The 26,552-nt window shown below is 44.7% G+C and overlaps 1 protein-coding gene across 4 annotated transcripts in view; it reads right to left on the reverse strand.

Annotated features, from left to right (window-relative positions):
• Nucleotides 1–26,552, reverse strand: part of LOC118361860 (phospholipid-transporting ATPase ABCA1-like) — a 42,601-nt gene that overhangs the window by 7,056 nt on the left and 8,993 nt on the right. The window contains exons 6-38 of one of the 4 annotated variants that reach the window (XM_052486674.1): nt 22,099–22,220; nt 20,936–21,127; nt 18,974–19,063; nt 14,996–15,242; nt 14,529–14,668; nt 13,990–14,106; nt 12,416–12,610; nt 11,441–11,649; nt 11,066–11,242; nt 9,433–9,655; nt 9,101–9,322; nt 8,677–8,881; nt 8,347–8,454; nt 8,033–8,207; nt 7,530–7,661; nt 7,146–7,285; nt 6,874–7,011; nt 6,265–6,491; nt 5,852–5,924; nt 5,493–5,695; nt 5,283–5,340; nt 5,056–5,163; nt 4,513–4,661; nt 4,084–4,208; nt 3,659–3,745; nt 3,307–3,496; nt 3,087–3,181; nt 2,931–2,963; nt 2,684–2,789; nt 2,286–2,360; nt 1,532–1,701; nt 897–1,074; nt 38–153 (exon numbers count right to left, since the gene is read on the reverse strand). In XM_052486674.1, the coding sequence (XP_052342634.1) occupies nt 38–153; nt 897–1,074; nt 1,532–1,701; nt 2,286–2,360; nt 2,684–2,789; nt 2,931–2,963; nt 3,087–3,181; nt 3,307–3,496; nt 3,659–3,745; nt 4,084–4,208; nt 4,513–4,661; nt 5,056–5,163; nt 5,283–5,340; nt 5,493–5,695; nt 5,852–5,924; nt 6,265–6,491; nt 6,874–7,011; nt 7,146–7,285; nt 7,530–7,661; nt 8,033–8,207; nt 8,347–8,454; nt 8,677–8,881; nt 9,101–9,322; nt 9,433–9,655; nt 11,066–11,242; nt 11,441–11,649; nt 12,416–12,610; nt 13,990–14,106; nt 14,529–14,668; nt 14,996–15,242; nt 18,974–19,063; nt 20,936–21,127; nt 22,099–22,220 (4,825 nt within the window). Of the gene's footprint in view, nt 1–37; nt 154–896; nt 1,075–1,531; nt 1,702–2,285; nt 2,361–2,683; nt 2,790–2,930; nt 2,964–3,086; nt 3,182–3,306; nt 3,497–3,658; nt 3,746–4,083; nt 4,209–4,512; nt 4,662–5,046; nt 5,164–5,282; nt 5,341–5,492; nt 5,696–5,851; nt 5,925–6,219; nt 6,492–6,873; nt 7,012–7,145; nt 7,286–7,529; nt 7,662–8,032; nt 8,208–8,346; nt 8,455–8,676; nt 8,882–9,100; nt 9,323–9,432; nt 9,656–11,065; nt 11,243–11,440; nt 11,650–12,415; nt 12,611–13,989; nt 14,107–14,528; nt 14,669–14,995; nt 15,243–18,973; nt 19,064–20,935; nt 21,128–22,098; nt 22,221–26,552 lie in introns of all 4 variants that reach the window. The other 3 variants (XM_052486673.1, XM_052486672.1, XM_052486671.1) reach the window with 3 other exon arrangements.

Raw genomic sequence — 26,552 nt, forward strand, 5'->3', positions numbered from 1 at the left:
TGTGTGTGTGTGTGTGTGTGTGTGTGTGTCCCCTCACCCATAGAACAGCAGCAGCAGGGCCAGTACAGGCAGGTTGGTGGAGGAGACATAGGCGTCTTGTTGGAAACAGATGAAGATGATAATGACCAGAGTAGCAGGGACGATGTAGTTACACTGGAACATACAGGAAGAGGCCGGGACATTCAGGACGTTCTCATACAGTCACGTACCATTTCAAGGTGAAGAACCGGCTGCGTACAGTCCAGATACAGAGCTATTCCAATGAGTTGACTTCAAACAACAGAAAATGTTGTGTTTGTGACATTTCCATGGTGTCTCAAGGCATTTGTATTTTTGTAAAATTCTAATATACAGTTAGTGAAAGTCTACATGTCACTTGTACGGTCTTCACATTATGCTGCCTTCAAATGACATCTAAAAAGGTGTGTGTGTTCACTGGTCACTGTAAGACTAATATATATGGTATACTGTATATCCACACTGACCTCTCTACACTCTTAGGAAAAAAAAAGGTTCTCCGGCTGTCCCCATAGGAGAAGCCTTTTTGGTTCCAGGTAGAACCCTTTTTTGGTTCTAGGTCAGTGGAGGCTGCTGAGGGGAAGACGGCTGATAATGTCTGGAATGGAGTGAATGGAATGGGATCAACCACATGGAAACAACGTGTTTGATACCATTACATTAACTCCCTTCCAGCCATTATTATGAGCCGTCCTCCACACAGCAGACACCACTATTCTAGGTAGAAACATTTTCGGTTCCATGTACAACCCTCTGTGGAAAGGGTTCTACATGGAACCAAAAAGGGTTCTTCAAATGGTTTTCCTACGGGGACAGCCGAAGAACCCTTAAAGGTTCTAAAAACCTTTAAGAGTGCAGGATGAGATGAGAAGCCTTACCATGTCCCAGATGAAGTTGGACAGCCAATAGAGGAAGGGCTGCACCCCACTGATGAACTGCATGTGTTTGGCCTTGTTAACTCTCTCCTGAATGAGGAAGACTACGAAGCTGGCCGGGACGAAAGACATGGCGAAGATCACGCAGATGGACACCAGCACGTCCACAGAGGTGGTCATCCTGGAAGGGAGCACGCAGAGGGGAAAAAGATGCTTCTGAGTCATACATAGAACAGGTTAGAAAGCAGTATGCCTGGATGCTTTAAGTAAAGTGTTGCCATGCTTCTTTTTTTTAAATAAGAAATAAATAGTAGGTTGGTACTTATATTTGTCCTATTTCATACACATGTCCTATTTCATACACATGTACAAGTGTGTATTAGATGTATGTGTGATTTGAAAATGTTTTTTTTTTTTTTTTGCGTATCCCAACTCCCTCTGATTCACCCCCCATTATGCAATTGGGATTACGTGCCTTGCTCAACAGATGTTTCACCTTGTCGGCTCGGGGATTCGAACCAGCGACCTTTCAATTACTATAAGGAGGTGCATTGTAATACTGTACATTTCTTCCAATCGATGTCATTGATAGATGAGAAAATTCATGGAAGAATTTGAGTTGTCGGCTAGGTACTTACAGTGCGACCTGGGACAGTTGCTCCTTGGTGAGGTTGAGTGGGTGGTTGAAGGCCTGGATGCCATACTTGCTGGGGTCCTGGCCCGCGGGCAGGCTGGCACGCAGGATTCCGTTGTTCATCACGTTCAGGAAAGAACCGATGCTGTGCCACCCCTTGTTGTTGAACCAGATCTGGATGGGGTCAAAGGTTTACAGGACAGAGGTTAGGAGGGAGGAGCTATTAAAACAGAGGAAGAATGAAGTGTGTTTGTAAGGTCTTAAAATGGCGGAAGCAATAAATGTGAAAACTGCCTAAGCACACACCTAAAGGCCTCAACTTCCGGTTCTTGGTAGAATAACGGAAGTGATGATGAGTGACTTTAGGTTCTAGAACAAAAGGTCTTTGGTCTGAATATAATCAACACCGTTCAAGTTCCCTGAAAAACAATGTGAGCTTTTCCCCTTTGTTCCCCAAGTCTCATTTCCTAGTCATGGCATTTCCGTTGGTCTGAACCTGCTTATTAAGGTCAAAGTGCTGTCGTAGATATTTTAAAACCCTTTCTGCTGTGTAAGCATGGAAATCTACTGTGTTGGGTCTGAAACAATGTTCCTACAGTACAAGGGGCACGACGCTCAACTTGTGATTAAATGAATCACTGTGCAATCAAAATTGTGCAACAAAAGTGGAATGAGGTGAAAAGTGTATTGTGACATTTACTGTCCCAAACGTACATTTATGCGAGTGTGGAAAATGTGCACCAAAGCAGTAAACTAACCTTGACGTTGTTCTTAGTGTCCAGTCCCTGGATAAAACTGGATAAGCTAGCGAGGAAACGGTCAGCAGCAGTCCCCTATACAGAGAATGAACACAAATCCCAGTTTAGCACGCAAGCTAAACCCTAACAACATTAAATGCCAACATTTAAACAAATAGCATGCATTGTTAATCATTGAAATATAATTGTTAGAAGGGACAAAGCCCCGCAGACCATGATCATTTGAGTGGAACACTCATGAGTACACCCAATATGGCCTCCGGTCCCTGCATTACAGAACCTGGACTTCCATTCTAGTCATTCTATTTCTATGTTGTTAATGCTGTTTCAGTACATTACAGTGGCATTGTTCCAGGGTAAGTATATGGGATATTAAGTATGTAAATGGTAAGGCTTACTCTTTCCAGGTGGAAGCGTCGTCTGATCTCAGAGATGGCCTGATCAATATCATCACCTGGTGGGAGGAGCTGAGTGTTCCTAGCACCCAATGAGAATCCGCCATATCTGCATAAAAAAATATACATTTTCATGTTATTGAATAACGTGGTACAGAACATTCTCAGACCACTACTGATGCCTATGGCGTGTTCTAAAGACCTACAGTGTATTTAGCATTGAGAGATTGACACCTGCCAGTTTGTTTACCTGAATTCATTGACCGAGATTTTGTTCTTCAAACTGTGAAAAGACAACATGTACAGAATTAAAATAAATGTTCCACCTCCTTTCATTTATATAAAATGGAGCATAAAAAAAATATATATATTAACATTTTAAATAAAATAAAACAATAAATTATACCTTTTCCCGATAATCTGAGCATAGGTTTTGACCAGGTAATCTGAGATATTTCTGCCAGTCAGATTTTGCAGGGTACCTTGGTCACTGATTTTCACCTGAAGAGAAAGAAAGAACGAGGTTAAACTTTTGTGGATACTACATTATCTGCATTTCTCTCTCTCTGTGTGTGTGTGCGTGTGTGTGTGTGAGTGTGTGTGTGCGCGCGCTCATGGGTGTGTACCTGTGGAGGAGGAAGACCACCAGCTCCCGCTGGGCATTCAGGTAGCATCTTCTTGCGTCCTTCACAGCTGCACTCACAGAGAGGAGAGGGGTTTTCCATACTCCAGTTGCCATTCATAAAGATGCCCCTCACACTCTCCGGTACCTCAGGAACAACCCACTCATCATCCAACGTGTTGCAAGGAGCATGGCTGTTAAGCGAGAGAGCCCGAGATAGATAGACAGAACGAGGGAGTTATAATCATTCTTCAAAGCAACTAAGTACTTAACCATCAACGCTTTTACAACCAGTGAATATCTGTTCCTGTAGTTTAAGCCTCATTCTATTTGGTTAGTAGGGGGGTCAGACTTACGGTGAGTTACAGCGTGAACCAAAGCCATCGTAGTTTGTCAGGGCACCCAACAGCTTGTTAGTGTCTGCATCCTCAGGGGCGTCGTTGCTGCGAGGAGATAATATCGTACCATCGTCAAGGAAACAGACGCGGCACTACTTCTGTTTATATAACATCTTGTGTAACAACCAGAGTATTCTACTCACATTCATGCTTCTCAAAAGCTACATTTACTTCATGAAAGGTTCGAGGTTAGTGTCGTTATCATTCCTCTATGTAGGAAACACTATACAGAACATGGACCTTTGATTTCCAGGCTTTCTGGCCCCGGTTCAAGTAACTGAGTGAACACGAGAAGCATCTACGAATTCAAAGACGTATGAATACGAATAAAACATTTGTCTGCCACTAATATCGCTCCGTGGAATATATAGCGTTGGTCGTACCTGATGAAGGTGAACTGTTCTTCATACATGCCAGGCTCCAGCTCCAGGCTGGGGTACTTTCCAAACGGAGGGACGATGAGACTGAAGACGAGGGCGATGCACACAAACACAGCAGGAAGCACGATCTGAAACCAACACAGGACAAGGCTCCGTTTACAACCGGAACAAATATTTGAAGTTGAAGATTAAGATCTACTTCCCCGCCAAACGAAGAGGTTCCAAGGTCAACACGGCAATTACCCACAATGCCAGTAAAAATTAGGCGTAAACTTGCACAGTACAATAGATGCAGAAAGGTACAAATATACCTGCTGCGCCATCGCTAGATCATGTAATGATGATGAATTACAATGTAACACTTAACAACTTTGATCAACTTTGATTTTTATTTGTAATGCCCTAAAGAAATAATTCTGAAGTCCAGTTTACCTGAGCGAAGAAGCCTTTCCTGGACCGCCGGGCATACAGGAAGCGTTTCCATATCAACGCCACAAACTGCTGTCTAATCAGACGCCAGCCTTTGACCTGGTACGAGCCTTTTCCATCCGAGCCTCCCAGCCAGTCCGTCTCACGAGATTCTGGGGCAGGAAGAGGAGAAACAGAATGAGCCTCACATGTTCGAGGGTTTCCACTACTTGCCACAGTCAAATATGGTAAAAAAAATGCTATATCGTAAAAAAATGATTTTTTTTCATTTAAGTTTAGGGTTAGGCATAAGACTTGTTTGTGTGGTTAGGGTTAGGTTTAAATTCACATTTTAAGAAGAGAAATTTGTAGAAATAGTTTTTGACTTTGTGGCTGTTGTAACTAGTGACCACAGTGTTCAAGGGCAAAATGCACAAATATGATGCTTTAAAATGAGATGAGATCCTTCTTGCGAATTAACAGTCGTAACGAAAGAGTGCATCATTCCAGTGGAACGTGAGAGAAGAGAAGTGATGGTTCATGGGTAATAAATGGTACCTGGGTCACCTTCTGAGTCGTTGAAATCGAAAGCGTCGTCCTCGTTGAAGGGTTTCAGACAGCTCTGGTGGTCTCCGAATGCATGTCTGCGGTGCCTACGAGCCGGGATGGTGCCATCTGAATGAAAGACAACATAGAGGAGGTTGAGTCACGGGATAATAATGAGCAATGGAACATGAATAAATTAAGTGTTTGCTATAAAGGGGTTTCAATGGGGAAGTATGATAATGTCTCACCAGAGTTGGGAAGTTCAGCAACATCCACTCCACTGTCTTCTGCTACTTTCAGGAAAATCTACAAAAAAAATTGAATACATTTAAAAAAATAAAAGAACCAAAGTCAACATACATTCATCAAAATAATCATCTGCCACAATAACTCACTTATAAGAATATAAATATCTGAAAAAAAGAATCAAATCCAACTGCTTGGTTTATTTGTCGCACCTCTTCCAGGGTGGTGTCTGAGATGCCGTAGCTGGAGATGCCGAGGTCAGAGAGGCGGTCGTCGATCTCGTGGAAGAGCTCCACGAAGGCTCCACCTTTGGCCGCCTTGTAGGGCAGAACGTAGGTGAGTTCATGGCCCAGGTCCTCAACCAGCCTGGCAGCGGGGACGTGCTTGAAGATCACATTGGAGATCATGGTTACGTCTACGGGGGAGAGGAGGATAAGGATCAAAAGGATTATCGTCAGCATCATTATCGTCAGCATCATTATATTGTTCTTCAAAAAGGTAGTCCCAAAGGGTTTAATTCACCCCTCTTGTAGGGATGAAGGGGTGCTCACAAGGCATTTGTCTGTCTTACCAATAGTGGTGGCTTCACTCTCAGGTTCACTACCCAGTCCAGCGTCAGAGCTGCTCTCGGAAACACTGTCCTCCTGCAGAGAGAAGAGCAACACACGTTCGTCTAACAGACTAAATCTCTTTAGCAAAAGGCCCAAAAGGAGCATTTATATATTGGTCTGGCACAGGGCGATTAACTTGGTTATTATGTGAATAAAAGATCAGAGCACATTCTAGTTGTGAGTAGATAGATGTCCATTTCTGCCATTTCTCACAACTGTGATGTCTTTCAATCTACCTTTAAAAGTGAGCACCGCAAGTTTATGTGTGTCGGGAGGTGTCGGGATCTGGGGGTTTTCGTCCCTTCATCCCGGATGCATTTCAATCTACCTTTAGGACTGTGAGGGCCTGGGGTTGCGGCTGAGGGAGGCCCACCTTCTTGCTGTAGGAGACAGAGCTGCTGCTGGAGGAGTTCCGACAGGAGCTGAGGGTCAGGTCGAAGTCTCTCTTCACCAGGGTCAGGTAGTAGCCCGTCCCCAGCTGGGTCTTCAGGAACAGGGAGGAGCCCACGCAGCACAGCTTGCCGTGGGAGATGATGGCGATGCGGTCGCCCAAGATGTCCGCCTCGTCCATGTGGTGAGTTGAGAGGATGATGGTGCGGCCTGAGGGGGAGCGAGAGCGAGAGGCGGTGAGGGAGAAAGGGGGCAGGGAGAGAGGGGGGAGCGAGAGCGAGAGGTGGTGAGGGAGAGAGGGGGGAGAGAGAGAGGGGGAGCGAGAGCAAGAGGCGGTGAGGGAGAGAGGGGGGAGGGAGAGAGAGAGAGAGAGAGAGAGAGAGAGAGCGAGAGAGAGAGAGAGAGAGAGAGAGAGAGGGTGTTAGAACCAAGAGGAGGACATTAGATTGGATATAAAGCTAGCCGTTAGCCTATTTACACAATCATTTGCCTGGTTTCCATTATGCAAACAATTTCAGAGCAATTGTTTGCATAATTGACAGTCTCACTCCTCCAGCACAGGAGAAATAAAATTATATGTAGAGTTCGTTACCGGCACGATACTTCAGAAGCAGGTCCCAAATTCCCCGGCGTGCGTAGGGGTCGACTCCAGCAGTGGGTTCATCCAGGATCACAACCTTTGACCCTCCAACGAATGCCAACGCCACTGACAGTTTCCTCTGCATTCCCCCTGAGACAAAAACAAACGCCAAGGTCAACTCGAGAAATCATTAAGGGTCCAAATGTAAATTATTCTCAGCAATACTACTATTTTTAACAACAGCTGATATAGTCGTTATATCGACAGGAAGGAGAGACACTTACCGGACAGCGTGTTGCTACGACACTTGCGTTTGTGAGGCAGGCCGATGTCGTTGACGATCTGCTCCATCTCAGCCTTCACCTTCTCCTCAGACAGACCCTTCAGACGGGCATAGAACCAGATGTGCTCCTCCACCGTCAGCCTGGGACAGAGGAGGATGAGGATGAGGAGGAGGAGGAGGAGGAGGAGGAGGAGGAGGAGGAGGAAGAAGAAAGAAACAGATACAGCCAGTCATAAACAAACAGCTACAATCGTATTATGCGAATTAACTTGAAAACTTGAGTTAGAACTACAAGTCATTTTGTTTTACTTGAACTAGTAAAGTACTAAAACGGGCAACCCCTGTGAGTATGTATTACAGTCCTAGTACAGTAGTGATGACTTACATGCTGAAGAGAACGTTGTGCTGCGGGCAGACGCCCAGGTTCTGTCGGATGGCGCTGAGCTCCGAGCGGATGTCCTTGCCCAGGATGTAGGCGGTGCCAGAGGTGGGCGGGAACAGACCCGTCAGGATGGACCTATCAGAGCCAGGGAGAACGCACAACCAAACCTGTCAATTAACACAGTTTAACTCAACACAGTTTAGTTTCACACATTTCCTATGTACTCATATTGCATCGGACTGCTGTATTTAACGTGTCAAAATGTTTTCATTGTGTCTGTCCCGACGCTAATAACGATCCAAACAAAAGATTGCCCTTACAATCAAATTCAATTAAGTTGCTTAACATTTCTAGATTGATAAAAGGTGTATAAACCCCATAAGCTGTCCTGCTACAGCTATGTGACGGGAGGTGTCGGGATCGAAGCATATGATTGGTCTAGTTATGTAAGGGATCGAGGGGATTGGATGCGGGTTTTAAAGAAACCCTTTGATCCTAGGCCTTACATGGTGGTGGTCTTGCCGGCTCCGTTGTGCCCCAGGAAAGAGGTGATCTGCCCTTCGTAGAAGCCCAGGGTCAACCCGTCCACAGCCAGCTTGTTGCCATGGCTATACACCTTCACTAGGTTCTTGATGTAAACACCAGGCTCGATGTGAGACGGCTCCTCTTCGATGCACACAGCTGAGGGCGAAACAAGGCTAAATTTGCATCTGAAATATCTCAAATCAAAATCACCCAATAATTATGATTATTATATATATATTTTTAAGTGTTAAATCCATCAATAGAGCGTTAAAGCCGTTTTCTTTTTTAAATCTACCTTCCGCATTTCCTTCCTTTCTTTCTTGTATGTTCTTCCCTTGTTTCTCTCCACACCAGTAGGACTTGGTGAAGGGGAAGTACCAGGGTCTGGGGATCCCATACTGGCCTAAAGGGGAGTACCAGGCATCATACATGATGAGTAAAAATACACACTCCTTTAGGTACAATATAATATGACGTTTCATAATGTGACATTTATTGTCTGGTCTATTTTATTTGCCTAATACCGTTGGTAGACATAAGAAAATGTGTGTAGCTATGCTTGGGAACACACTCAAAAACAATACAGGTTCATCAAATGACATGACTTCCTCTGGCTGCTGCTCACCAGGGAAGACAGCCTCGATGTACCAGGTCATGACCCCGTAGAGGAAGGAGTCAAACAGCATGAGACAGATGGAGGTGGTGAGGGAGTAGCTGTCCTCCTCCAAGGGGCTGGACAACAGGTTGGACCACTGGATACCCACTCCCTGCTCCTCAAACAGGGCAAAGTACTCACAGCCGAACCCAAACGCCACAGGGGACAACAGGCTCTGGAGAAAGACGGGAGAATAGAATACAAGTTTTAAAGAGGACTATGTTCATGACAAAGAACAAACAAAAAAGTGAAAGAAATAGATTTGAACAGTCTTCAGGTCTCGGGCAAGGTAGCTCGTCATCACGTGAGAGCGTTTCACAAACCCACCTCCATCGCAATCCCCATTTCAACATTACCACGACAACAAAAGAGTGTATTAGCGATCTGAACTCACCACAATGACTTTAGCCCCGAAACCCACGTAGTCCTGCCAGGCCACACAGAGGACGTAGGGCAGGTAGAGGGTGAAGTAGATGATTCCTCCGCAGGCCGCCGCCAGGTTGGCACGGGAGAAGATGGTACTGATGAGGAAGCACTGCATGATGGTTACCACAGCAAAGGAAGCCAGGAACAGGAAGACCACGCAAGGGTCGCTGTAGGGAAGCAGGTTCCCCATCTGATTGGACGGAGGAGACGGATGAGATTATGAAACCGGGTGAATTGGGTGTGTACGTGATTGCGTAAGGATTCTGTGCGTTCTGTGTGTGTGTCTGCTTCCACACACACCTTGAGAATGACCACCAGCAGCGAGGCGGAGATGAGCAGGGGGATGAGGCTGCTGATGAACCAGCTGAGCCACAGGATGCCGTTGTCCAATCCCATGATCCTCATGGTCTCTTTGAGCCGCGCCTCCTTCTCATAGACCACACCCTTGATGATGAGGGCCACAGAGTACATCCAGGCCAGGGTCATGAAGAGAGGCATGGAGCGACTCATCACCCGCAGGAACCTGGAGAGGAGGGAGCACGGAGGAATCAGGAAATCATGAAAATGATTAAAGATACACCGTACTTTTGCAGGCAGTGTTAACAACTAATCGGAGCTTGTTGCCTCTGCTCTGCCATCCTATGCTCTGCTGTCTTATCTTGTGCTCTGCTCTGCTATGCTGTGAAATGCTCTGCTGTCTTATCTTGTGCTCTGCTCTGCTATGCTGTGAAATGCTCTGCTGCTCTGAAATGCTCTGCTCTGCTATGCTGAAATGCTCTGCTGTCTTATCTTGTGCTCTGCTATGCTGTGAAATGCTCTGCTGTCTTATCTTGTGCTCTGCTCTGCTATGCTGTGAAATGCTCTGTCTTATCCTGTCTTATGCTGTGAAATGCTCTGCTGTCTTATCTTGTGCTCTGCTCTGCTATGCTGTGAAATGCTCTGCTGTCTTATCTTGTGCTCTGCTCTGCTATGCTGTGAAATGCTCTGCTGTCTTATCCTGTGCTCTGCTATGCTGTGAAATGCTCTGCTGTCTTATCTTGTGCTCTGCTCTGCTATGCTGTGAAATGCTCTGCTGTCTTATCTTGTGCTCTGCTCTGCTATGCTGTGAAATGCTCTGCTGTCTTATCTTGTGCTCTGCTCTGCTATGCTGTGAAATGCTCTGCTGTCTTATCTTGTGCTCTGCTCTGCTATGCTGTGAAATGCTCTGCTGTCTTATCTTGTGCTCTGCTCTGCTATGCTGTGAAATGCTCTGCTGTCTTATCTTGTGCTCTGTGAAATGCTCTGCTGTCTCTGCTGTGAAATGCTCTGCTGTCTTATCTTGTGCTCTGCTGAAATGCTGTGAAATGCTCTGCTGTCTTATCTTGTGCTCTGCTCTGCTATATGCTGTGAAATGCTCTGCTGTCTTATCCTTGTGCTCTGCTCTGCTCTGCTGTGAAATGCTCTGCTGTCTTATCTTGTGCTCTGCTCTGCTATGCTGTGAAATGCTCTGCTGTCTCTATGCTGTGAAATGCTCTGCTGTCTTATCCTGTGCTCTGCTCTGCTATGCTGTGAAATGCTCTGCTGTCTTATCTGCTCTGCTCTGCTGTGAAATGCTCTGCTGTCTTAATGCTCTGCTGTCTTCTGCTGTCTTATATTGTGCTCTGCTCTGCTATGCTGTGAAATGCTCTGCTGTCTTATCCTGTGCTCTGCTGCTGCTGAAATGGCATGATTTTATGAAATTGTGTCTTATACACTGTCTTATACACTATAATATTTCATCCTGCTCTGCTAAACAAAACAGTGTCTCTCTATGCTGTGAAATGCTCTGCTGTCTTATCTTGTGCTCTGCTCTGCTATGGCATGATTTTATATTGTGTTATACACCTATACACTATAATATTTCATCCTGGCGAAACAAAACAGTGTCTCTCCAAGTCTCTACAATGCTACTTACATATCGTCTACGTAGCAGGGGTAAGGCATCTGTTGGATGTAAACTCCAGTCTTCTCTTGACTGCCCGTCACTGCCCTGATGATGCCCTGTTCAATAACGTCCTGCAGGTAGGAGAAACCACCCCAGATGTAGCGCAGATCCTCAAAGGGGTCCGCCCGGGGACCAGGGTCCCAGTAACTACAGAGAGACCAGGGTAGAAAGTTAGGAAGACATGTTCATCTACTCTATATTCAGGATTGGCGTCTAATACATTATTACAACATACTGGACCCTTGGTAACCGGCGGCCCCATGGGCCAAATACAACCTGCGAGCCAATTTGATTTGGCCAGCCAGAGTTGTCGTAGGAACATTTTTGTTACGTCATGTATCTTACCCGTCCTTGATCTTGTTGGTGCGCTCCACGTTGTCGATGTCCATGCGGATCTTGTAGTTGACGTTACCCGGCAGGTCAGAACTGTTGCTACGGGCGATGTCCGGAAACACTATCCCAGCCCAGAACTTCTGGTTGTCTAGGAGACCCATGGATTTGTTGACCAGTCTTTCCTCATTGGCCACTGGCTCTAGTTTATCCAGGTTCACACACTGCGGAGGGATACCAGAAGGGTTGTCAGGCTAATAACTACTCGCTTGACTTCAAATGACTTGTACAAATGAATTACAAATTTGAATTGGTTTCTCATTTTGACAAATGCACACTGAAACACTTATTGAAATGGCCATTGGCAAGGTAGAAATGTGTTAAAGTGATACGCTGCACTAATACCGCAAAACGCATAAGCCAGCATGACTGTTGAAGGTCTTGGCCTCCAGCATTTCAAGACTCCCATACTTTGAAAGGACCAGCGTCACCCAGCCAAGGCCTATTTGGACCCCCAAAACTATTTTCAGACAGTATGTGTCAACTAGAATTATCTGGAATGGAAAATCATTAGCTTGTCTAATTGCGTTTAACCCTGGCATGGGCAACAACAGTTACCCTTTCATTGAAGCCAATAAAATCGATCAGCATTTAGCTACAGAAAGCAGGGTTACGTAAGACACTGACAAACTGTCCCAAAGTCTAAACTGTGTTAAATTGATTCGATGTACAAAGGCATGGTAACTGTGATGTTCCCAGGGAACCTGAAGGCTTAGAATGACCAAGCGATCTATTGGGAGCTCAGCGTTAACAGAAACCAACCAGCTGCTTATTTATCATCCCATGTCCCTTTACCTTGAACTGAGCCGACAGAATTAGATGGGAGTGTAGACTATAGAACGTTGGCCAATTCCACCTACGGTACGCAAATTGTCTTATTCGTGTCATCCAAGTGAACATCTGCCTTTGAGAAGGGCTCAACACACGCACCTCCATAAAGCGGGAGATGGTCTTGATAGCGTCGTCGGTCTCGCCGAACACCTCTCTCCAGGTGTAGGCCGAGCCGGCGGGGCGTTGGTCCTCCGCAGCCTTGGTCAGGAAGCGGGACACGTCCTCCACCTTCCACTCTGTGCCAGCCAGACGGCCGTTGAAGAAGCGGGCACTGGCGTTGTTCTGAAGCAGCGTCTAAACAGGAAGGAGGTAACAGGTAGATATAGATTCCGATAGAGATGCCGTATTGGTTGCCTATAATTATTTGTGTAGTGTGGAGCTCTCTCATAAGCATTTCCACCAGTTACATTTTTTAAAAGACTAATAATATATATATATATATATGGAAATACAAAAGAGAATAAGACAAAGACAATGTATGGTCTAAACTGTCAATTTTGACCGTTTGTTCTTTGATCCCTTCATATCCTTCATCCATCCTATCAATTAGCCTGTATCTATTATCAGAGGTCTCCTATCAATACCACTCCCACCACAAAGTACTATGTAATGATAAGTCAATTTCAAGCCGTTGTGGTTAATGGCCACCTTAGCTGGAAGCCACTAAAAATACCACAAGATGAATTGCTATGGAGAAAACGCCTCTGGGAGTTCATTTTTGTCATTTGTTTTTGATATATTTTTCGACCACTGTGAGGCACTATGGGACTGGTGATATACATTGCTGGCAGGACCATGGCTATTCTAATAGCATGAGGAGGAGCCATGTTAGGTAGCTACCTCGGTAAGAAACGGAAAGATCCTGTCTCCTACAGTTACCTTAAATGAACATGAATCCAATCATGTAATATCGTCGTTGCTTGTCCCTTCCAACTGCATGTCTGATTCTCAAAACGATAAACCCACTGTGTGTACACCGAAAACACTGTCCCCTCTTTTCTAACCCGTTGCAACAAAAAAAAAAAAAATAGGAAAGTTCTGAAACTGCAGTAAAAGTGCAGTAACTGCAGTTGCTGTGGTATTTTGGACACAACCATTGTAGAATATACTGCACGCTAACTGCAGTTACACTGCAAAATTACTGCAGTTTATTTTGGACGTAGTATTTGCAGCATACTGCAGTTATATGGCACTCTGACTGTAATATTTACTTACGATGATGGAAATCTTGTCAATTAATAGTAATAAACCACACAGCAAATGATGTATTGCTTGGACTGTCTGAGGGTTCTTTAACTTCAAAGTGCTTGCACTTCAAATACCCCTCTATTCATAGCTCTGACTTTGCTGGTAGCTACTTTATTGATGTACTTACTATGACTGTGATATGTGGTCGTCCCACCTAGCCATCTCAAGATCAACGCACTAACTAAGTCGCTCTGGGTAAATCTAAAAGATCCTTGCTTTCTTTTAGGCTAATAGGAACCATGATCACATTAGCAGACTCAAACCCTATCAACACTAAACCTATACGCGGAACCTTATTTTCTGTTTTATGTGCTCTTCTACAGTGCCCGATGCTGTTGGTGTCATGACAACAGATCGACTGTAGCTACTGTATACTGTAGGTACAACTGTAAATACTATGAGATCAGATGAGAGTAGAAACTCACCCGAACCAGGTTCATCTCCTCACTGCTCTCAATGAAGGTCCAGATTTTAGGCCTCATCTCCTCCCACATCCCACCCAGGTCCCTCAGGATACCCAGCTCCTGGAACGTCTTGTTCATCTGGGTGAGGGGTGGGGAGAAAGAGAGATAGGAGAGAAAGAGGGTGAGAGAGAGTGAGAGTGAGTGAGTGAGTGAGTGAGTGAGTGAGTGAGTGAGTGAGTGAGTGAGTGAGTGAGTGAGTGAGTGAGTGAGTGAGTGAGTGAGTGAGTGAGTGGAGTGAGTGAGTGAGAGAGAGAGAGAGAGAGAGAGAGAGAGAGAGAGAGAGAGAGAGAGAGAGAGAGAGAGAGAGAGAGAGAGAGAGAGAGAGAGAGAGAGAGAGAGAGAGAGAGAGAGAGAGAGAGAGAGAGAGAGAGAGAGGGAGGGAGGGAGGGAGATGGTTATAATGGCTGCCTGGCCTCAATGCCGAGTTAGTAGAGAAACATTTATGTGTAGGTTCCTTTTCACGCAGGCTTCTTGGTGTTCCTTCAGTTAGAGTCTCTCACCTCATGTATGATCCTCTGTGTGGCGGGAGTGTCGGGGGTGTACAGGATCTTTCCCATGAGGAGAGGCTTCAGGGCCCTCCAGATCATCCTGGAGACGGGGCTGGCTTCCAGACTCCTCATCATGCTGTTACAGTACGGAGCTGAGGGGCGGAGGACAGACGGACACAGGTTAGTATATCACACCACTGTAGGCAGAGTATCCAGTAGCCTATACACTTTGAAGAGGGTTACGGTAGCTATCTCTGTGATAACACCAGGGAGGAATACACTAGTGTCCATACATCCTGTACCCCCCCTCCAAAACTGTTAAAAGCTTTACCAAAAATTACAAACTGAAATTGCATCTGATTGAAGTGTGTAGAGATTCCTTTTTTCTACTATAAAATGATTAACAAAATGGATCCGCATTTGATACAAGTAAAAACTATTAATGAATTGTAGAGCAGGGAGTTGACCCAAGGACTGACTTGAGGTGTTGTCGTAGGCGGACACGGGTTCGTCGTCACTGCCGTTGCCGCCACGGTTACCGAACAGGGCCTTGTAGTTGTTGTCCTCGTACCAGTTGAGCGACTTGATCTTCAGTCCGCCGCCCTCGGGGTGGCCACAGACGATACGGGACACGGCCTGGTACATGTGGCTGGGGGAGCCCGTGGCGTTGGCCGTCAGGTAAAGGATCTCGTTACGCATCTCCTTCCAACTCTTCATACTGGCCAGCTAGAGGAAGAGGAGAGGAACATGTACAGTTAAGAAACTATTAAATCTATTGAATCTTCTGAATCATATTATTTAGGATTTTGTCTTGTACCTATTTATTAGAATGTTTACTCTTGTATTTGTGTATTGTGTTCTACTGTGTTTTGTGTATGCGTAAATTAAAGTATTTTCATAGTACAGTATATATGTGTCATGTCAACACATGATTACAACATGTGCCAAAGACATGTTGAGACATGTTTACTCCAACACTCTGACATGTTCTAGAACCAATGTACTGTGTGAGTTCAAAGAGTTAATGAAAGCTATTCCAGGTAGGAGTCCTTGGCTGCAACGGGCCCTGGTCAAAAGTAGTGCACTATATAGGGAATAGGGTGCCATTTGGGAAACAGACTTTGTTAGACATAAGGTGAAAAACACTTGTCCTAACAGCCTGGGACAAATATAGCAATTGTTCTTGTCTCACACACACACTCAATTGGCATGGTAGCCTTGAACATGTTGAAAACATGTGGCTTTTGTGGTCTATTGTGCAATCCCCCTCCCATATTTTCAGTAAAGGATTTTAAAAAAACAACATTTTAAATACTCAAATCCTTATTCTCCTCAAGTCAACACTACTTGTGAGAATTCTGTGTCCGGTAATAAATTCGAATAGCAACGGGATCACAGTGCACTCTAGGTCAAACATGCCGACAATACACAAACATTTAAACCTTTAAAAAAAAAAACCTTCACAACTTCTATGAGAGTTGAACTTTTTTTTTTTAGTGCGGACCCATCGCACCTTCATGCGTCTCTGGATTCCCGGGTTATACGCACTAACCACACTTCTGGGAGAGCGCCATGGTCCCCTTCTTGATTGAGTATTGAGCTAATCTGGGTCTTTAGGTGTGAAAGTGAGGTTGGGAAAACCAGGCTGACCTGTGTGCTTGAGAGTGAGACAGGCTCTGGGTGCGCATATCAGTGTTTGCACAACGGATAGAAAGAGAGAGTAACCTGTCTAATAAAAGGAGCCACAGTGGACTCACTGGCCAAGCGGCTGGTTATCTTAGAAAAACACGGTGAAGACGGTGGACGGAGCTAAAACTAACGCACCTATGCATGACAAGATCTTTTGTCATTTGAGACTGAGAACAGGTAGGTCAGTAGTTATAACTCAGCATCTTTCTGGAACTATAAATATATGTTGGCTTTATTATCCAACCTCGTTCGATAATATCATGTGACACGTGATTAAATGAAACAGACTGGATATTGTTGCACAGTTCTTGTGGCTTTCTGCCACAAGGAGACGACTTGAGACCCTCCGACACTTAACATATCTTCATTGACGCTGATCCTTTAATTAACAATCCGTTTAGAACGGTGTAATCACTTAGAACAGTGTAATCACTTAGAACAGTGTAATCACTTAGAACAGTGTAATCACTTAGAATGGTGTAATCGTTTAGAACAGTGTAATCACTTAGAATGGTGTAATCGTTTAGAATGGTGTAATCACTTAGAATGGTGTAATCGTTTAGAACGGTGTAATCACTTAGAATGGTGTAATCGTTTAGAACGGTGTAATCGTTTAGAACGCTGTAATCGTTTAGAACGGTGCAATCGTTTAGAACGGTGTAATCACTTAGAATGGTGTAATCGTTTAGAACGGTGCAATCGTTTAGAACGGTGCAATCGTTTAGAACGGTGTAATCACTTAGAATGGTGTAATCGTTTAGAACTCTGTAATCGTTTAGAACGGTGCAATCACTTAGAACAGTGTAATCACTTAGAATGGTGTAATCACTTAGAACAGTGTAATCACTTAGAACAGTGTAATCACTTAGAACGGTGTAATCACTTAGAACAGTGTAATCACTTAGAATGGTGTAATCGTTTAGAACGCTGTAATCGTTTAGAACGGTGCAATCGCTTAGAACGGTGTAACCACTTAGAACGGTGTAATCGTTTAGAATGGTGTAATCGTTTATAACGGTGTAATCACTTAGAACGGTGTGATCGTTTAGAACGGTGTAATCGTTTAGAATGGTGTAATCGTTCAGAACGGTGTAATCACTTAGAGCGGTGTAATCGTTTAGAATAACAAAGACATTCCAGCGAACTATGAGATCCGCTTTCCGCCCTCAGGGTCGGTGGTTGCAGCTGATTCGGGGAGCCGCCTCAGCAAGTCACATGCTTCCTCAGCTCCGTCCAAAAACACACAAAGAAAGAAAAAACAGTGCAGCCAGTGGGAGGAGATGGGAGGGAGGGAGGATTTCTCTCCTCTCCACCTCAAGTAGAGCTCTCCGTATACCGTGAGAACCTTGACAGAGAAAGGCCTCGCTCTTTCTCTTTCTGTCTGTCCCTGTCTCTCTGCCTCACGCCCGCGGGCCAGACATATAGCATGCAAACAGGCCGAGTCATTTGAGGAAGGCAGTGTTCTGTTGCAACCCCTCGCACCTCCAGCCCGAAGAGAGGTTACTAAAGGTTATGTCTCAGAGCCGAGGCAGCTCACCGCTAGTCCGCAACAAGGCTAACTAAGCTTCTCCCCTCTCACACCAGGGAACATGAGCAGCTAACGGCAAAAAGCTGTGGTTGAGGTAAAATAAGGGTGGAAAAAGTGTATTTTTCTGTTTTTGAGACATTCATACCGGTAGCCTCTCTTGTCTTGTAACATTGCTGCTTGTTGGACTTGTTGAGTAGGGAGGGGATCATTCAATCATTAGTTGAAGGGACATGTCTTTGTCTCTGCCCATGGATTTCCCCTGACATACAGTTTTGCCAGAGAGCGTATGCTAAACACTTCAGTGGGAAAGACCTCTCTTTCCCACAGCTGACGGCTTCCTTACGTTCCGCCAACTCAGCAGTACTGTGGCTGGAGAGAGGGGAGGTGGAAGGGAGAGCGATTGAGAAGAGGGGGCAGGGGGGCAGAGAGTCTCGTGACTAGGTGATCTATTGTTGTTTGTTGCCCTAGCACATCCTGCTAAGTCTCTTAGCGTTCCCCAGCCATGTACTTGTTTTTTTCCTTGAATTTTTTGTTGTTGTACTTTTTTTAAAACCTATTTTTCTCCCCAATTTCGTGATACCCAATTGGTAGTTTACAGTCTTGTACCACCGCTGCAACTCCCGTGCGGATTCGGGAGAGGCGAGGTTCAAGAACCATGCGTCCTCCAAAACACGACCGTGCCAAGCCGCACTGCCTCTTGACACACAGCTCGCTTAACCCAGAAGCCAGCCGCACCAATGTGTCGGAGGAAACGCCGTACAACTGGCGACCGTGTCAGCGTGCACCCGGCCATGTCCTGACCTGGACTGGTACCAACTGGACTGCTGACACTAAACAGTCTATTTGTTGTGAAAGACTACCCTTGTGTACAAAATGACAGGGTTACTGCCATTTGAGGCGGCCATTTTGTGAGGGCCAGAGCACCAAGCTAGCTTGTTTATTATTAAGGGGTTGGATTGGTTTTGTTTGCACATTGAGGTCCAACGCTGTGTAGTGGGAGGACCTGTTTTTGTCCGACCACTACTACAACTGATGGCTCTCTTAGTGGTTGTTTTCGGCCGACATTCAAATGATTTCACTGATAAGGCAGTTTGCTTCAAAGGTTGTTTAAGACGATCCAAAACAGATGCATACCCAGAAATGTACATCGAAACATACATGTAAGCTTGTGTGTGGTGTGTGTGTGGTGTGTCTATGTGTGTGTGTGTGTGTGTGTGTGTGTGTGCCTGACAGTACCTACCTCTACAGCCAGCGCTCCCAAGCTCTCCAGCAGACCGTCGGTTGCCGCGGATACCTTCTGGACGACCTCAGGGTCCGACTTCACGTCCTTCTGTTGTGGGGGAGGAGGATGAGGGAGAACGGGGAGAGAGGGGGTAGGGGGGGATAAAAGACATGAGAACAAATACGCTCCAGGGACACTTCAGAGAGGGTTTCCTGTTCAACCTCATCTGTTATTGACTGTCACAAGAGGCCCGCTGAAATGTGAGCTGCTGTACACTCACAGCTGACCCCAGACCAGTACTTAGTTGCTAAAGTGGTTCTGAAATGGAACCTGATTCCTTATATAGTGCATTACATAGGGAAAAGTGTGCCATTTCAGCGCACCTTAGCCATTAAAGTACAGGTCTGGGGTCAGCTTTCCTTATAGGTTCAATATTGCTGTGATCCATTGTCCATATTAGTGTACCACTTAGAATGCAAGCCTAATGCAAGGCTTAATTTTATGTGTAGTGGTATGATGTGGATATTGGTTCAGGGCCTATTCAGAACAGGGGTTATTTATTCAAACCCCTCGTCTAATATCCCTGATCTGTTTTGTTAGGGAGGGAAACCTATTAGTCTTTTTCAGGACAAATAGTCTCGCTTTTACATCGGCTTGAAATTACGGCTGATTCAGCGGTGCGATATTTCAACAACTATTTATGACATTTCCTCCCGTGTCAGTTGACCATTGCGACAGCGTTTTGTATTGGCAGACTGTTCTGTACACTTGGGCACCTTCCAAAAGCTTGTCCCAACAACCCGGACTGAGAGTTCTGACTGAGCTAACGAAACTGGGTCAGCTAAAATGGACCACTCTTTTATCTGCATCCAAGTGTGACGGTCATCTGAAGTGTAGAGGGATTCTATTCACTGTATTGTTGAAAATGAACTAACTAACTTTTCTTTGTCCGTGTGTGTGTGTGTGTGTGTGTGTGTGTGTGTGTGTGTGTGTGTGTGTGTGTGTGTGTGTGTGTGTGTGTGTGTGTGTGTGTGTGTGTGTGTGTGTGTGTGTGTGTGTGTGTGTGTGTGTGTGTGTGTGTGTGTGTGTGTGTGTGTGTGTGTGTGTGTGTGTGTGTGTGTGTGTGTGTGTGTGTGTGTGTGTGTGTGTGTGCCAGTGCCAGTGCCAGTGCCAGTGCCAGTGCCAGTGCCAGTGCCAAAAGTCTATATTCAGACACTTGCCACAACAGGGTTCACAGCCTCCCCAACCCCCCATTACAAGAAAGGGACAAGGGACGCATTCATTGTCAATCTAATGTTTTGTGACCGGAACAGGATTTATTCTTCTTATGCGATAAGAACAGAAACCTTGTACAGAAACAGGGATTGGTAAGTCCTGACCCTAAATGGTAATCATGCCAGGGAACATGATGTTCTCTTTATCAGAAGAAAGAAAGTTTGGTGTCAGCAGGCTAAATTATCCCGTCATAAAGTGTGTGTGAAAGTGAGTGCAAAAGGGAATAGCCTATTCAGTTTGTCTGACTGACCAATCATTTAATAATACATTCATTGAACAAATTAAGATTAGCTAGGTCTATAGCATTGTCTTATTAGGCGTACACTGTTAAATCCCCCAGTGTTAAAGCCCCCGGTGTTAAAGTGTTCAGTGTTAAAGCCCCCGGTGTTAAAGTGTTCAGTGTTAAAGCCCCCGGTGTTAAAGTGTTCAGTGTTAAAGCCCCCGGTGTTAAAGTGTTCAGTGTTAAAGCCCCCGGTGTTAAAGTGTTCAGTGTTAAAGCCCCCGGTGTTAAAGTGTTCATTGTTAAAGCCCCCGGTGTTAAAGTGTTCAGTGTTAAAGCCCCCGGTGTTAAAGTGTTCAGTGTTAAAGCCCCCGGTGTTAAAGTGTTCAGTGTTAAAGCCCCCGGTGTTAAAGTGTTCATTGTTAAAGCCCCTGGTGTTAAAGTGTTAAGTTTTAAAAACTGTTAGTATTTTAAGTGTTTCTTACCCGTATGGGTTTCAGGAAGTCCAGGTTGGACAGGAAGTGGTCCTGGGCCTTGTTCAGCCAATCAGGGGAGGCCTTGCAGATGATATCTTGAGTGAGCCGTGACACATTCTTGTCGGAGATGGTCACAAACTCCTCCAGAGAAGTGGTGTTACACATATCTCTAAGATGGACGCCGAAACCTCCAATCAGGACCTGGTAGATAACATTAAATTACATTTCAGGGATCAAGTTCTTGCAGTTGAGAAAACGGAAAAAGAAAATGTGTTGCGAGGATGTCGGGGAGAATTGTGATTTCATGCTTTAACTGTGACAACTTTCACGATGAATGCCTAGTCAGGAATGATTTGGCAAATATGTTTTGAATCATATATCATCACAGGAAAGCTGTTGTCATGTCACTGCTCGTAGTATTACTGCCTCTAGAGGCATTACCAAACTGTTCTAAAATGTTCCTATGACTCAAACAAAGATGTTTGGGGAACGTTATTTCTAACCTATCAGAAACACTTTGGAAACCCAATATTTAAAAAAAATTCTATTCCAGGAAGATATTTGCTTGTGGAATGAACCATAAATAAAATCAAATTTCATTATTCTACATTTCCACATGGCCATAGCTATCGCACAACATGGTCAACAACTAAACATATGAAAAATGTGCACAGTGTAGCTTTTCAGTCATGCATGGGGAGACTGTCTGTGGAAAAAGGGCAGAGAGAGGAGGGGGGGGGGGCTGATGGGTAATAAAACATCTACAGTGGGGGTGGAATACAGTTAATAGATCCACCGCATGCGTGTGAGCCCCTCTCCGCACATGCTCACTGTGAGGCAGACAGAAGATGGAGGAGAGATGGAGGGCGGAGCAAAAGTCATGTGACTACTGCCCTCCAAATACAGACAGTGATGAATATCTGCTGAAACTGAGCTTAATTCTTTTCCCCGAGAAAGAGGATGACGTGAGCCACAGACTTGGTTCTCATCCCCCTTTCATTACACGGTGTTACGAGTTTAGCCGTCTCGCGGTATATATAGTTACGGTCGGTCCGATACCAGCAAACCAAGGTCATGGCATGTGTGACTGCCTTTTAAAAAGGTACTCGATGTGGTGACAAACGGAGAGATCAGCCTTCTATTTTCTCTTCACACACAGTCAATATGTTTACCTTCTCTAGGTTGAGGTCAGCCTCGACAATCTGCTGGACGGCGTGATGGGATAAGGAGGCGTTGCGATGCAGGAACGACGATAAGGTCTCCTTATCACGGAGAAAGTCCTTCAGCTTGAAACCTGGTATGGGATGATGGGAATGCACAATCAACAGACTGCCTAGGAACACTGCGCTGCATGATTAGAAACAAAAAATGACAGAAATATGTTTTTACGGATAGAATTGTGATTTAGAGTCGAAACTCATCATCTTGAATAGAGAAATTATCGTCTATTATCTGGGGAAACTCCAAATACACAGCGTTACTTGGATGAAAACTGTAAAGTCCTCAATACTATGGTATAATAGAAATATTATACTAATATACTGGCATGGACAGAATGGAGTGATACAGTGAGGGGGAGACATATCGTGGACACAGTCTACCCCGCTCAGGGGGCTATTGTGTTCACTGGGTCAGAACATTCCAGAGAAGTCATCTCCGCTTAAAAACCAGTTGAAGTCAGCTCAGCACACTACTGCTTCGCACTCCGCAGCTGGGGTTACTCTAGGGCTTTCCACTTTTGCCCAAATACTGGGCAGGAGTACTGGGCTCCTCACTTTTCACTCTGTCCCGTCCCGTCCCTTCCTTCCCATCTTGAATTGGAAATATCCTTACTTAAACGTTAGTTAGCACAGTGACAAGAGTAGCTGCCGGATACATGGTAAAGTAGGAGCATTACCCCTTGGGGGGTGGGGGGGGGGCTACTAGAAGGGAGTGTTACCCATAACTAGGGCCAAGGAGTTTTTCTTGATCAGAACCCTAACCCTATACTCTTAGAAACAAGTTATACCTAGAACTTTGTCTGTCCCTGTAGGAGAACCATTTTGGGTTCCAGGTAAAACTCAACTGTTTACACAATCTAGACAGAAAACACTTAGCTGCCCCAGAGGCTCCTGGGAGCAGGTCAAGGGGGACGTGGTGTGTGTTGTAGAGACATCCCCAGAGCATAGAGACGACCCCAGAGCAAATAACCAGGGAGTGGTAATGAGCTCTAATCATCCTGACTTCAGGAAACAAGAGACTGGACTAACAAGAGCACTGAGTGAGAGTACTGCCGTGAAAGACCAGAGGGATAGCCCCAAAAGGTACCGTCTATCTGCACTTGGGTCCTAACTACTGAGTGAGAGTACTGCCGTGAAAGACCAGAGGGATAGCCCCAAAAGGTACCGTCTATCTGCACTTGGGTCCTAACTACTGAGTGAGAGTACTGCCGTGAAAGACCAGAGGGATAGCCCCAAAAGGTACCGTCTATCTGCACTTGGGTCCTAACTACTGAGTGAGAGTACAGCCGTGAAAGACCAGAGGGATAGCCCCAAATGGTATCGTCTATCTGCACTTGGCTTAGGTGGTTAGTATGCTGCGTCTTTGACCTACCAAAACAATAACAAGTAGGCTACAACAATACGAGACAGACTGCCATCCAGGCTTGTCACTACTTGCTCTGGCTTCTGGTGAAAAATACTTTATAGACATGAGGAGACATATGTTTAACATGTTCCCAAACCTCTCTGACTCAACAAACAACCTACAATCAGACAAACAAAATAGCCGCCTTTGCCAAGCGTGACAAATGACAGTTGGCTACAGATCATTTCAGGTTGATAGAAGAAGTGGAACAAACGTACTGACTGAGAGGGTCGTGGTCACCTGAGGCCTGAACGACCCGCCCTGTTTCCCATAGGGATCTGATCAAAAGTAGTGCACTATATGGGGACACAGAAGATGATGGTCCTGACTGACTGAGTCTAATAACCCGAGAGAAGGAAGCTGCCTGTGGTGTTATTCAACAGAACAAAAATGGGAAATGAGAGTCGGACTGATTTGGAACTTGACCGACCGACAGGGGGGGGACAAACAACGTGGGACACTAGGCAAGCCAGAGAATTGTGCGTGCGTGCGTCCGTGCGTCAGTGGGAAGAGAACCGAGAGGAGTTTAGAGACCTTCGAAAGAACAAACGACCCACCTAGGAAACATTTCAGTCAGTCAGTCTGGCTGACACATCAACCCATTACATTAAAACTAGTCTGGGTTACAAACCGAAAAGACAAACGCAAGCAGCAGCATATCGATGTCTAGCATATAAAACATACAGCCAAGTGAGAGAAGAGTAAAGTGGATATATTTCATGAATAAGATTAAAGTGCTTTCCGTTGTGACACGAGGCACTAATTCTAATTCTATCGTCAACATGAACTTTCTCTCCTTTGACATAACGGCACTTCACTGTAAGGCTTCACATAGCGGAAGGATTTTTAGAGAGGATCGATGCAGGGCTGTGATCTGCTCATAGACTCCTTTTAAACACTGAAGTAACCAATTGTAACACTGGTTGCTTTTAAGTCCTGATATTCAAACTGGTATTTTTAACACAGATACATTTCTCCACGTTTGGCCAGATTGTTCACGTGATTTGTTTTATTTGCATACAACATAATTATGTTGGAATTAGCTATTACACAATAGTGTTTGACACAGTCTTCATGAACTGAATACCTCAGGTAATATCTTAACTAGGCTCTGGAAGGAAGCCTCGGTGAGAAGTTATACTGTAGGAGTAGATTGACGATAAATGCATGTTGGAGGGGGAATGTGAAATACTATTGAGACCAAAGTGGGGTCAGTGAGTTCTGTTTTGAAGCGATTAATCTTTTAGTGGAAGGCCTATGTTAGTCTCTGAACTACTCTTTTCTCAATAAAAAATAGTGATAGTATGGTTACCACAGACAGCTCATTTATGCTCCTTTATGTAATAATGATAATAATAATAATAATTTGCTAGCTCTAAAATGTGTCAGCTTGATGGTTTAACAAAGGTGTTAGCGTTAGCCTTGATGGTTTAACAGTGGTGTTAGCGTTAGCCTTGATGGTTTAACAGTGGTGTTAGCGTTAGCCTTAATGGTTTAACAGTGGTGTTAGCGTTAGCCTTGATGGTTTAACAGTGGTGTTAGCGTTAGCCTTAATGGTTTAACAGTGGTGTTAGCGTTAACCTTAATGGTTTAACAGTGGTGTTAGCGTTAGCCTTGATGGTTTAAACACTTCTTTGGGAAGTGAGGGGCAGCATTTTCACTTTTAGATGAATAGCGTGCCCAGAGTACACTGCCTCCTACTCAGTCCCCGATGCTAATATATGCATTTAGTATTAGTATTGGATAGAAAACACTTGGAAGTTTCGAAAACTGTTTGAATGATGTCTGGGAGTATAACAGAACTCATATGGCAGGCAAGCACCTGAGAAAAAATCCAAACCGGAAGTGGGAAATCTGAGGTTTGTCATTTTTGAACTCAGCCCCTATCGAATACACAGTGGGATATGGGTCATCTTGCACTTCCTAAGGCTTCCACTAGATGTCAACAGTCTTTAGAACGTTGTTTCAGGCTTCTACTGTGAAGGGGGGCCGGATGAGAGCTGTTTGACTAAGGGGGTCTGGCAGCAGCCTCGTTCTCAGTCACGCGCATTTCACATGAGAGGTAGCTCTCGTTCCATTGCTTTTCTACAGACAATGGAATTCTCCGGTTGGAACATTATTGAACATTTATGATGAAAACATCCTATAGATTTGGTTCTATACTTAGTTTGACAAGTTTCTACGACCTGTAATATAACTTTTTGAACTTTTCATCTGACTGGACCTGAACGCGCGTTTGGATTTGTTTACCAAACACCCTAACAAAAGAAGCTATTTGGACATAATTGATGGACTTTATGGAACAAATCAAACATTTATGTCAAACTGGGATTCCTGGGAGTGCATTCTGATGAAGATCATCAAAGGTAAGTGAATATTTATAATGCTATTTCTGACTAATGTTGACTGCGCAACATGGCGGATATTTCTTTTGGCTGTTTTGGGCTCTGAGTGCCGTACTCAGATTATGCTTTTTCCGCAAAAAAAATAAATAAATCTGACAGCGGTTGCATTAAGGAGAAGTTTGTCTATATTTCCATGTATAACACATGTATTTTCATCAACATTTATAATGAGTATTTCTGTAAATTCATGTGGCTCTGGAAAATCACTGCATGTTTTGGAACTACTGAATGTAACACGCCAATGTAAAATGAGATTTTTGGATACAAATACGCACTTTACCGAACAAAACATACATGTATTGTGTAACATGAAGTCCTATGAGTGTCATCTGATGAAGATCATCAAAGGTTAGTGATTAACTGTATCTATATTTATGCTTTTTGTGACTCCTCTCTTTGGCTGGAAAAATGGCTGGGTGTTTCTGTGACTTGGTGGTGACCTAACATGATAGTTTGTGGAGCTTTCGCTGTAAAGCATTTTTTAAATCAGACACTGTGGCTGGATTAACGAGAATTTTATATTTAAAATGGTGCCTAATACTTGTATGTTTGAGAAATTTTATTTATGAGATTTCTGTTGATTTGTATTTGGCACC

This window comes from Oncorhynchus keta, chromosome 29, assembly GCF_023373465.1.
Source record: "Oncorhynchus keta strain PuntledgeMale-10-30-2019 chromosome 29, Oket_V2, whole genome shotgun sequence".
NCBI lineage: Eukaryota > Metazoa > Chordata > Actinopteri > Salmoniformes > Salmonidae > Oncorhynchus > Oncorhynchus keta.